Raw genomic sequence first — 12,819 nt, forward strand, 5'->3', positions numbered from 1 at the left:
AATAGGATGGGGAGACCACTTTCTCCTCCACAAATTCATCAAAAGAACATTTAAACGCTGAGTAAATTCCACAAAACAACTTCTGAATGCCAACGGAGGACATCCAACACCCAAAAAAGAAGCCCATTGTCTTCGAAAGAAGGTAGGAAAATATATAAGAGACAAAAGAGGTAGGGACAGAGCTCCGTCCCGGGAAGGGAGTCTTAAAAAGAGAGAAGTTTCCAAACACCAGGAAACACTCTCACTGCCGAGTCTATGGCGAGCCTTGGAAGCACAGAGGACAACATAACAGAGAGGAAAAATAAATAAATAATTAAAACCCGCAGATTATGAGCCCAACGGTAACTCCCCCAGCAGAGCAGCAGCGCAGACACCTGCACCTGCCACTAGCAAGCAGGGGCTGGGCAAGGAGGCGCGGACTGCATTGCTTAGAGTAAGGATGGGCCTGAATGCCCTGAGAGCAATCTGAGCAAACTAACTTGGGTTAGCAAACCCAAGTGGGATAGCTACCATGCAAACAGCCCTAAGACACCACCAGGCCTGCGCACAGAACAAAGGACTGAACAAAACTAGCCGGCTGCAGACCATCCCCCTCTGGTGACAGGCAGCCAGAGCCAGAAGGAGGCAATCACAGCCTCAGAGAGACATTATCTACCAAACTGCAAGCAGGCTTCTTTGCTAACTAAGACTTCTTGGGGTTCTGGACAGTCAACATCTGCCTGAGAAGGTGCACCGGTTGTACACCCAGAAAACCGAGCATCAGGGACTGGAGAGGCGATAAGTCGCAGCGACCGCACTCGCCAAACACCTCATCACCTGAGCTGCTCGGACCTGGGAAGGACACAAAAACGCAGGCCCAACAGAGTCTGCGCCTCTGAGGACTACCCAAGTGCCTGAACCTGAGCAGCTTAGACCTGGGAGGTGCACGCAGCCCAGGGCCGGCCTTGGACGTTTCCCGGCAGAGCAACCTAGAGCCTGAGCACTGTGGGCAGGGAAGGCACACGTGCCGTGAGCGGGGCAGGCCCAGTGTGGGTGAGACACTGCGAGCACACGCCAGTGTTATTTCTTTGCAGGGTCCCTCCCTCCCCACAGCGCAACTGAACAAGTGAGCCTAAAAAAAGTGTCCACCACCACCTCCTTTGTGTCAGAGTGGAAATCAGACACTGAAGAGACCAGCAAACAGAAGAAGCTAAATAAAGGGAGCCACCTTGGAAGTGACAGGTGCAATAGATTAACACCCTGTCATTAGTACCGACTACATAGGAAGGGGCCTATAGATTTGAGAAATACAAGGTGGACCAAGGAACTATCTGAAAATGAACTGACCCCACATTGCCCACAACAACACCAGAGAAAGTCCTAGATATATTTTTACTATTTTTACTATAATTCTTTTTTTAATTTTTTTTGAATTTTTAAGCCCTCTATTACTCCTTTTTCACTTTTATAACCTACTGCTGCTGCTGCTGCTGCTGCTAAGTCTCTTCAGTCGTGTCCGACTCTGTGTGACCCCATAACCTACTACTACTTTGCATAAAAAAGACCCTATTTTTTAAAGCAAACTTTATATATATATATTTTTTTTTGTAATTTTTGTGACTTTTCTTTTTTTTTCTTCTTTCTTTTCTTTTCTTCTTTTCTTTAATATTGTATTTTTGAAATTCCAAACTCTAGATTTTTAATCTTTGCCTTTTGGTGTTTGTTATCAATTTTGTACCTTTAAGAACCCCACTCTTCAGTACCCATTTTTACTTGGGAGCGAGATTACTGGCTTGACTGCTGTCTCCCCCTTTGGGCTCTCCTTTTTCTCCACCAGGTCGCCTCTGTCTCCTCCCTACCCCCTGTCTTCTTTACCCAATTCTGTGAATCTCTGTGTGTTCCAGATGGTAGAGAACACTTAGGGAACTGATTACTGGCTGGATCTGTCTCTCTCCTTTTCATTCCCCTCCTTTTATCCTCCTGGCCACCTCTGTTTCCTTCCTTCCTCTTCTCTTCTCTGTATAACTCCATGAACATCTCTGAGCAGTCCAGTTGTGGAGTGCACATAAGGAAGTGATTACTGGCTAGCTTGCTCTCTCCTCTATTGATTCCACCTCATCTCATTTGGGTCACTTCTAACTCCCTCCTCCTTCTTCTCTTCTCCATGTAACTCTGTGAACCTCTCTGGGTGTCCCTCACTGGAGAAACTTTTCATCTTTAACCTAGATGTTTTATCAATGGTGCTGTATAGAAGGAGAAGTCTTGAGACTACTGTAAAAAGAAGACTGAAAACCAGAAGCAGGAGGCTTAAGTCCAAATCCTGAGAACACCAGAGAACTCCTGACTCCAGGGAACATTAATTGACAGGAGCTCATCAACGCCTCCACACTTTCACTGAAACCAAGCACCACCAAGGGCCAACAAGTTCCACAGCAAGACATACCACGCAAATTCTCCAGCAATACAGGAACACAGCTCTGATCTCCAATATACAGGCTGCCCAAAGTTACTCCAAAACCATTGACATCTCATAACTCATTACTGGACACTCCATTGCACTCCAGAGAGAAGAAATCCAGCTCCACCCACCAGAACACTGACACAAGCTTCCCTAACCAAGAAACCTTGACAAGCAACCTGTACAACCCCACCCACAGTGAGGAAACTCCACAAACTGCCAGAATACAGAAAGGCCATCCCAAACTCAGAAATATAAACAAGAAGAAGAGACAGAGGAGTACCCAGAAGGTAAAGGAACAGGATAAATGCCCACCAAACCAAACAAAAGAGGAAGAGATAGGGAATCTACCTGATAAAGAATTCTGAATAATGATAGTGAAAATGATCCAAAATCTTGAAATCAAAATATAATCACAGATAAATAGCCTGCAGGCAAGGATTGAGAAGATGCAAGAAAGGTTTAACAAGGACCTAGAAAAATTTTTTAAAGAGTCAATATATAATGAATAATGCAATAAATGAGATCAAAAACACTCTGGAGGCAACAAAGAGTAGAATAACAGAGGCAGAAGATAGGATTAGTGAAGTAGAAGATAGAATAGTAGAAATAAATGAATCAGAGAGGAAAAAGAAAAATGAATTAAAAGAAATGAGGACAATCTCGGAGACCTCCAGGACAGTGTTAAACACCCCAACATTTGAATCATAGGAGTCCCAGAAGAAGAAGACAAAAAGAAAGACCATGAGAAAATACTTGAGGAGATAATAGTTGAAAACTTCCCTAAAATGGGGAAGGAAATAATCACCCAAGTCCAAGAAACCCAGAGAGTCCCAAATAGGATAAACTCAAGGTGAAACACTCCAAGACACATATTAATCAAATTAACAAAGACCAAACACAAAGAACAAATATTAAAAGCAGCAAGGGGAAAACAACAAATATCACACAAGGGAATTCCCATAAGGATAACAGCTGATCTTTCAATAGAAACTCTTCAGCCCAAGAGGGAATGGCAAGACATACTTAAAGTGATGAAAGAAAATAACCTACAGCCCAGATTACTGTACCCAGCAAGGATCTCATTAAAATATGAAGGAGAAATCAAAAACTTTATAGACAAGCAAAAGGTGAGAGAATTCAGCACCACCAAACCAGCTCTCCAACAAATGCTAAAGGATCTTCTCTAGAAAGGAAACACAAAAAGGGTATATAAACTTGAACCGAAAACAGTAAAGTAAATGGCAATGGGATCATACTTATCAATAATTACCTTAAACGTAAATGGGTTGAATGCCCCAACCAAAAGACAAAGCCTGACTGAATGGATACAAAAACAAGACCCCTATTATTGTTGTCTACAAGAGACCCACCTCAAAACAGGGGACACATACAGACTGAAAGTGAAGGGCTGGAAAAAGATATTCCATGCAAATAGAGACCAAAAGAAAGCAGGAGTAGCAATACTCATATCAGATAAAACAGACTTTAAAACAAAGGGTGTGAAAAGAGACAAAGAAGGACACTACATAATGATCAGAGGATCAATCCAAGAAGATAGAACAATTATAAATATATATATGCACCCAACATAGGAGCACTGCAATATGTAAGACAAATGCTAACAAGTATGAAAGGGGAAATTAACAATAACTCAGTAATAGTGGGAAACTTTAATACTCTATTCACACCTATGGATAGATCAACTAAATAGAAAATTAACAAGGAAACACAAACTTTAAACGATATAATAGACCAGTTAGACCTAATTGATATCTATAGGACAGTTCACCCCAAAACAATGAATTTCACCTTTTTCTCAAGCGCACACAGAACCTTCTCCAGGATAGATCACATCCTGGGCCATAAATCTAGCCTTGGTAAATTCAAAAAAATTGAAAACATTCCAAGCATCTTTTCTGACCACAATGCAGTAAGATTAGATCTCAATTACAGGAGAAAAACTCTTAAAAATTCCAACTTATGGAGGCTAAACAACACGCTGCTGAATAACCAACAAATCACAGAAGAAATCAAAAAAGAAATCAAAACATGCATAGAAATGAATGAAACTGAAAACACAACAATCCAAAACCTGTGGGACACTGTAAAAGCAGTGCTAAGGGGAAGGCTCATAGAAATACAGGCATACCTCAAGAAACAAGAAAAAAGTCAAATGAATACCCTAACTCTACACCTAAAGCAACTAGAAAAGGAAGAAATGAAGAACCCCAGGGTTAGTAGAAGGAAAGAAATCTTAAAAATTAGAGCAGAAACAAATGCAAAAGAAACAAAAGAGACCATAGCAAAAATCAACAAAGCCAAAGCTGGTTCTTTGAAAGGATAAATAAAACTGACAAACCATTAGCCAGACTCATCAAGAAACAAAGGGAGAAAAATCAAATCAATAAAATTAGAAATGAAAATGGAGAGATCACAACAGACAACACAGAAATACAAAGGATCATGAGACTACTATCAGCAATTATATGCCAATAAAATGGAAAACTTGGAAGAAATGGACAAATTCTTAGAAAAGTACAACTTTCCAAAACTAAACCAGGAAGAAATAGAAAATCTTAACAGACCCATCACAAGCACGGAAATTGAAACTGTAATCACAAATCTTCCAGCAAACAAAAGCCCAGGTCCAGAAGGCTTCACAGCTGAATTTTACCAAAAATTTAGAGAAGAGCTAACACCTATCCTACTCAAACTCTTCCAGAAAATTGCAGAGGAAGGTAAACTTCCAAACTCATTCTATGAGGTCACCATTACCCTAAAACCAAAACCGGACAAAGATGCCACAAAAAAAGAAAACTACAGGCCAATATCACTGATGAACAGAGATGCAAAAGTCCTTAACAAATTTCTAGCAATCAGAATCCAACAACACATTAAAAAGATCATACACCATGACCAAGTGGGCTTTATCCCAGGGATGCATGGATTCTTCAATATCCACAAATCAATGTAATATACCACATTAACAAAATTGAAAAATAAAAGCCATATGATTATTTCAATAGATGCAGAGAAAGCCTTTGACAAAATTCAACATCCATTTATGATAAAAACTCGCCAGAAAGCAGGAATAGGAGGAACATACCTCAACATAATAAAAGCTATATATGACAAACCCACAGCAAACATTATCCTCAATGGTGAAAAATTGAAAGCATTTCCCCTAAAGCCAGGAACAAGAAAAGGGTGCCCACTTTCACCACTACTATTCAACATAGTTTTGGAAGTTTTGGCCACAGCAATCAGAGCAGAAAAAGAAATAAAAGGAATCCAGATTGGAAAAGAATAAGTAAAACTGTCACTCTGCAGATGACATGATCCTCTACATAGAAAACACTAAAGACTCCACCAGAAAATTACTAGAGCTAATCAATGAATATAGTAAAGTTGCAGGATATAAAATCAACACAGAGAAATCCCTTGCATTCCTATACACTAATCATGAGAAAATAGAGAAATTAAGGAAACAATTCCATTCACCATTGCAACGAAAAGAATAAAATACTTAGAAATATATCTACCTAAAGAAACTAAAGACCTATATATAGAAAACTATAAAACACTGTGAAAGAAATCAAAGAGGACACAAATAGATGGAGAAATATACCATGTTCATAGATCAGAAGAATTAATTTAGTGAAAATGAGTATACTACCCAAAGCCATCTATAGATTCAACGAAATCCCTATCAAGCTACCAATGGTATTTTTCACAGAACTAGAACAAATAATTTCACAATTTGTATGGAAATACAAAAAAAACCTCGAATAGCCAAAGCAATCTTGAGAAAGAAGAATGGAACTGGAGGAATCAACCTGCCTGACTTCAGGCTCTACTACAAAGTCACAGTCATCAAGACAGTATGGTACTGGCACAAAAACAGAAATGTAGATCAATGGAACAAAATAGAAAGCCCAGAGATAAATCCAAGCACCTATGGACACCTTATCTTTGACAAAGGTGGCAAGAATATACAATGGATTAAAGACAATCTCTTTAACAAGTGGTGCTGGGAAAACTGGTCAACCACTTGTAAAAGAATGAAACTAGAACACTTTCTAACACCACACACAAAAATAAACTCAAAATGGGTTAAAGATCTAAATGTAAGACCAGCAACTATAAAACTCCTAGAGGAGAACACAGGCAAAACACTCTCCAACATACATCACAGCAGGATCCTCTATGACCCACCTCCCAGAATATTGGAAATAAAAGCAAAAATAAACAAATGGGACCTAATTAAAATTAAAAGCTTCTGCGCAACAAAGGAAATCATAAGCAAGGTGAAAAGACAGCCTTCAGAATGGGAGAAAATAATAGCAAATGAAGCAACTGATAAACAACTAATCTCCGAAATATACAAGAAACTCCTGCAGCTCAATTCCAGAAAAATAAATGACCCAATCAAAAAATGGGCCAAAGAACTAAATAGACATTTCTCCAAAGAAGACTTACAGATGGTTAACAAACACATGAAAAGATGCTCAACATCACTCATTATCAGAGAAATGCAAATCAAAACCACAATGAAGTACCATTTCACGCCAGTCAGAATGGCTGCAATCCAAAAGTCTACAAGCAATAAATGCTGGAGAGGGTGTGGAGAAAAGGGAACCCTCTTACACTGTTGGTGGGAATGCAAACTAGTACAGCCACTATGGAGAACAGTGTGGAGATTCCTTAAAAAACTGGAAATAGAACTGCCTTATGACCCAGCAATCCTACTGCTGGGCATACACACCAAGGAAACCAGAATTGGAAGAGACATATGTACCCCAATGTTCATCACAGCACTGTTTATAATAGCCAGGGCATGGAAGCAACGAATGGATAAGAAAGCTGTGGTACATATACACAGTGGAGTATTACTCAGCCGTTAAAAGGAATACATTTGAATAAGTTCTAATGAGGTGGATGAAACCGGAGCCTATTACACCGAGTGAAATAAGCCAGAAAGAAAAAAATTAATACAGTATACTAATGCATATATATGGAATTTAGAAAGACGGTAATGATAACCCTGTATGCAAGAGAACAATTGAGACACAGATGTATAGAACAGTCTTTTGGACTCTGTGGGAGAGGGAGAGGGTGGGATGATTTGAGAGAATGGCATTAAAACATGTATAATATCATATAAGAAACAAATCGCCAGTCCAGGTTTGATACAGGATACAGGATGCTTGGGGCTGGTGCACTGGGATCAACCAGAGAGATAGTATGGGGAGAGAGGTGGGAGGGGGGTTCAGGATGGGGAACATGTGTACACTCGTGGCGGATTCATGTTGATGTATGGCAAAACCAATACAATATTGTAAAGTAATTAGCCTCCAATTAAAATAAATAAATTTAAATTTAAAAAACAAATAAAAGTAAAATGGTGATGCAAGTCCTTATATATCAATACTTACTTTAGTTGTAAATGGATTACATTTTATAATAAAAAGACAGAGAAAGACTGAATGGATAGGAAAATAATATCCAACAATATGTTACCTTCAAGAGATTCACTTTAGATTTAAGAACACATGAAGGCTGAGAGTGAGGAGATATAAAAAGATATTTCAAGAAAATGATAACCTAAAGATGATAAGGGTAGTTATAACTTTATCATACAAAATAGGCTTTAAGCTAACAATGATCATAAAGGACAAAGAATTTCATTATATGAAGATGCCAATTCATCTAGAGGAAATAATAAAGGTAAATGCTTATGCACGCAATGTCAGAGCACCTAACCATATAAATCAACACTAAAATAAAAGAATAAATAAACAGCAATATGATAATAGTTTCAGATATTATACCTCACTCTAAACAATGCATATATCACCCAGAGAATAAACTGTAAAAAAAAAAAGTTAACTTGAACATTATTACAAAATGAACCTAATATACATATATAGAACACTTCATCCAAAAGCAGCAGAATACGTTTCTCCTCAAGCGTATATGAAATATTTTCTAGCATACATCACATATCACACCACAAAACAATTCTCAAAAAATTCAAGAAGATAGAAATTACATCAAGTATCTTTTCCTACCACAATGGAATGAAACTAGAAATCAATTAAAGAAAGATTATTAAAGATTTCATAATACATGAAAATTAAAGAATCTTCATCTTACTAGCCATTTTCTTAGTATATTCTCAATACTTTTTTAATAGTTCACATTTGCCAAGAGGCTGAAAATGGGATTTGAGAGTCAAGAGATTTACTGGTGGAGGGAGATTTTTACTGGCAAGCCTTCAGATTGTGGTGAAGGCCTGAAAACTGTGAAAGGTGGCAGAAAAAGAAGAACTGGCTAGGAAGAGTCTAGGACTGCAGCATTATTCTAAGAAAGTTTCAAACAGGTTGATAGTGAGTCCTTGAGCTAACATCACCTATTGGGAGTCCACCATCTTGCCAGAATGGTATTTGATAGTATTCCTTCTGTGGTCAGTCATTGGCTGGGAACATTCTGTGGGAAACATGGCCCTGACACACCAACACTGGAGTGAATTCAGAGGGCAACAATGGAGTTATCAATCATGCTGCCTGTAGCAGGAGATTTGAATTGTGCATTTTCATATCTATGGGATACACTTGCCCCATTCCCCAGCAACTGATGCTCTCAAAGCATTTACTTTCCATTTTTATTTGATTTCACCCACATCCCTTTCCTTGTTTCCATCCTATTCTCCTATTTCAAAAATTTCCAGATCTTTCTATGATTTTTTATTACAATTCATTTCAGTTCTTCTCAAATAGTCCTTCTAAAAGTGTCCCTTCTTTTTCCTTATTCCATGCCTTCATAGAATGTGTTCTAAGCTAGGAAAAACCATACACTGCTCATTATTTGAGCTCAGGGCTCAGAGCTCAAACTTTTCTGAGTATAAAGATCTCATAGCCAAACTGAACTTAAAAAATGTTAATAAAATATCCAAAGTTTTCCTATCAGAAACATCCAGAGATATAACTATGGAAATAAAACTTATAGTCCCAGAGATAAAACTATGCTGGGTACAGGATCTACCAGAAATCAAAGAAAATTATTTTTAATAATTTTAATTCCATCTAGAAAAGAATATTCTGGCATGTTGAGTGGTTATGTAGAACAGGATTCTACCCAACCATAGAGATAATCAATAAATACTTGTCAAATGAATGACTGTCTTATAATGGCAAATGAGATTATGAAGAAGTCATGTTTCCCTCCTGACCAATCTACTTCTTCCTGCCACATAGGAAGAAATGAATCTCTTGGATGTGCTATGAGCATCAGTCAATCCTACCTACATGTTGTTTTTCCTAGAAGTCTGGTATTCTCACCCAAGGAACAAATTTTGGATGGTAGATCCTTTTGGATAGAAAACCAGTGAAGGGTTTGACAAGCCTACTTCTTCCACTAGTGGCTCTCTGGTACCAAAAGGATGTTACCGTCACTCTGCCTTTCAGCATGCTATTATTAATTATTATTATTAATAATATTGAAAGGACCCAACAATGGGATGTCCTTGGCCAATTTCAAGACTTTAATTTTTTAAACTCTGTGTACTCTAACCTCCAGTATAACCACTCCAGAACTCCCAATGGCTTCTCTACATATTACTTAAACTTGACTTAACCCAGATGTTAATGTGCCTGACTATTATTCCAGAGGATGGAGTTGCTGTCACTAGCAATCTCACACATTTTACCTTCTTCCCAGACTTGTTAGATAATACTTGCTTATTTAGGATGCCGTTTACCAGTAGTCCCAGCAGAATATAGTCATCACAGTCATTGATCTGATCATTAAAATCATAGCCAAGTTCTATTTGTCCCTCTTTCAGCTGATTCTCACCTTTTAGGTCAGAGCCAGTCAACACTTGAACTCGGAACACTTTAGCAGGTGAGTCCAAAACCACAGTCAGATGGCTTCCAGCCTCAGCTGACTTGGCATAAAAGAAATTCTTATTCAAGCTATAGGCATTCATAGGAACAGAGTCATTGGTAGCCTTCAGGCTAGTGTAGATGGAGGCAGCAGGGTTGTTGGGAGAACTAATGTCATCCTCTTCAAACTCTTTATCTTTGAGATTATTGAATTTGCCTTCAAAGGAGAAGTAATTGCCCATGTGCTGGAAGAGGGAAGGGAGGAACTGGACTGGTGTTTGCTGCATGAGAAGATCATGAAAATGGGAGAGGAGGGAGTCACAGGGCATTTCTTGATAGAAGAGAAGAAGGAAATTAACAAAACAAGGGAGGTCTTTAGTACGAAAGAGTTTTCCAGTGAAGCCCAATGGAGAGAATTCCAGAGTCACCCAAGGTTTGTTTTCCCAGGCAGACACTGTAGTAGCTATCTGGGTGACAAATCCAGGGACACATTTCACATCATCTTCAATCATCAAGAAATAGTCAGAGTGGTTGGTAGCAAAGTTCATGAGGAAGGCATAATCCATATTCCTCTTGGAACGGAAGGCTACATAGGCAGGAGTGTCATTAAAGTTTCTCTTAAGGCTCTTCAAGGGAAGATAGCTTTTAAGAGGCGTGTTAATCACTACTAGCTGGCTGGCCTGGATATATGGCTTAAAGATGGTTGAGATATTGGAGATCACTTGACCACGCCACATGGGATCAGGATCTGCCAAGTGTACCAGAACAATGAAGTGTTTCTGCTCAGATAAGGAGGAAGAATAAAAGAGAGATTCCAGGGTGTCCAAGAGGTAGCTCCTTTGGGGACGCTTCATTGAGGAAATTCCTATGGTCAGCAGTCCTAGGATTGAGGGGAAAAAAACAGAACTTGTATCAATGTAGGAAAGTGAAGGAAATAGTTGCTGTGGTTGAGGTTATAAGATTTTCTTATGTCTTTCTAATATGCCAACTCTCTGTATTACTATAGCTATTTTACACTTTCTCCCCCCTAGACCCGAGTACGGACTATGTTAGGAGTAATGCTTCATCACAAGTTGTGAGGGTTTTTTTAGTGTTACCTTTGAAACACTATTGTGGAAGAAATAAAGATGATAGACTAAAAACATTTGCACCTGTGTCTCCTTCTTCCCAAAATCACATTGAAAAACCAGAAAGTTTACCATGAGAGAATTTCAATATTTGATGAATTGCTGCAAGAATGACAGAATATGAAATAGGATTGGAGAAATCTAAGCATAAGAATTCATATTTCAAAAGACACACAGAGAAAATGACTGCACAGATATATCTTTATTCCAAAAGCCTCAGAAGAATTCTAAGTTTGAGCCACCAAATACAAAGGAAAGGGCCCTGGGATGGTCACCTGGATAATTAATCACAGAATTATTTCCAAAACTACTGAAGCAGTGATCACCAAGTAGCTGGTGGGAGATCTGCCAGGGTGTGAGTCCTATGGCTGGAGAGAACTTAAGAATGGAAGCCAAGAACTCTAGACATAAGAGGGAAAAAGGAAATAACACAGCTGACTGGCATTTGTTTATATGGTAAAGTTCTACGTATGGTTCCCTGAAGAACATGAAGTAGGTATTCAGAACTATAGAGGTTGCCAGAGAAGTTTATCTAAGCAGATAAGGGAGGAAATAGCACAGGGGACTTAGGGCTCTAATAGAAGAGACAAAGGGTTAGTCACCCAAATCAGCTACCCACATTCCTTACTTTCTCCTTATGTCACTGCTTCCCTGCAATCTAATGAGGCAAGCTTTCTTAATCACAACCCACTGTAACAGGGTGGCAAACAGAGATGGCAATTAGCGAGAACAAATGGAAAATCTATCCATTCTAGATTCTTGAATATTAATTTGAAAGATGAATCATCAAACATTTGATTATAAAGCTTGAAACAAGAATAACCAATATAACGAAAGAAAAACAACTTAACCAAGAACAGAACTCTACAAATAGAAACTAACAGGAAACAGTGCATAGAAGAACATTTCAAATATATTAAATCCAGTCTCAAAGAGATTGGAGAGGAAATCAAATTCTTTGGCAAAAGAACAAACTTGTAGAGATCAGAGTTTGTAGAAAATATTGACATGAGTATTTGATCAAATTCAGGTTATATTTTCTGGCAATAATACTTTATGAGTTGGTGATACATTCCTCTATCAGAAGGCACATAATGGCAGGTAATTTCTGTTTTTAGGATGTTAGCAGACTTTGAAGTTCGGTGTCTAGATTCATTAATACTCCAGAGGTTGCAATATGGTGATATTCTAAGGCTAACATTCCTTCTTCATTTGTTAACTGGAATGCTTCTATAAAAAGAAAATTCCTTTCATCTACGTCTTGGTTACCAAGTAGTATAGTTCACATAAGGAAAGTGAGATAAATATTTGATTCTTTCCCTTTATTTACTAGCTTTCAAAATAATGCTAGGAGCTGGTTCCCTCACAT

The 12,819-nt window shown here is 38.5% G+C and overlaps 1 protein-coding gene across 3 annotated transcripts in view; it reads right to left on the reverse strand.

Moving 5' to 3' along the window:
• LOC109556662 (alpha-1,3-mannosyl-glycoprotein 4-beta-N-acetylglucosaminyltransferase C-like) overlaps positions 1 to 12,819 on the reverse strand; it is a 34,804-nt gene that overhangs the window by 12,443 nt on the left and 9,542 nt on the right. For 2 of the 3 annotated variants that reach the window (XM_070782150.1, XM_019958115.2), the window contains exon 4: positions 8,628 to 11,203. The exons of the other annotated variant lie outside the window; for it this stretch is intronic. In XM_070782150.1, coding sequence (XP_070638251.1) covers positions 10,050 to 11,203 — 1,154 coding nt within the window. In that variant the 3' untranslated portion in view covers positions 8,628 to 10,049. Of the gene's footprint in view, positions 1 to 8,627; positions 11,204 to 12,819 lie in introns of those variants that run through there. 3 annotated transcript variants of the gene reach the window in all.

Source organism: Bos indicus, chromosome 3 (genome assembly GCF_029378745.1).
Source record: "Bos indicus isolate NIAB-ARS_2022 breed Sahiwal x Tharparkar chromosome 3, NIAB-ARS_B.indTharparkar_mat_pri_1.0, whole genome shotgun sequence".
Lineage (NCBI taxonomy): Eukaryota > Metazoa > Chordata > Mammalia > Artiodactyla > Bovidae > Bos > Bos indicus.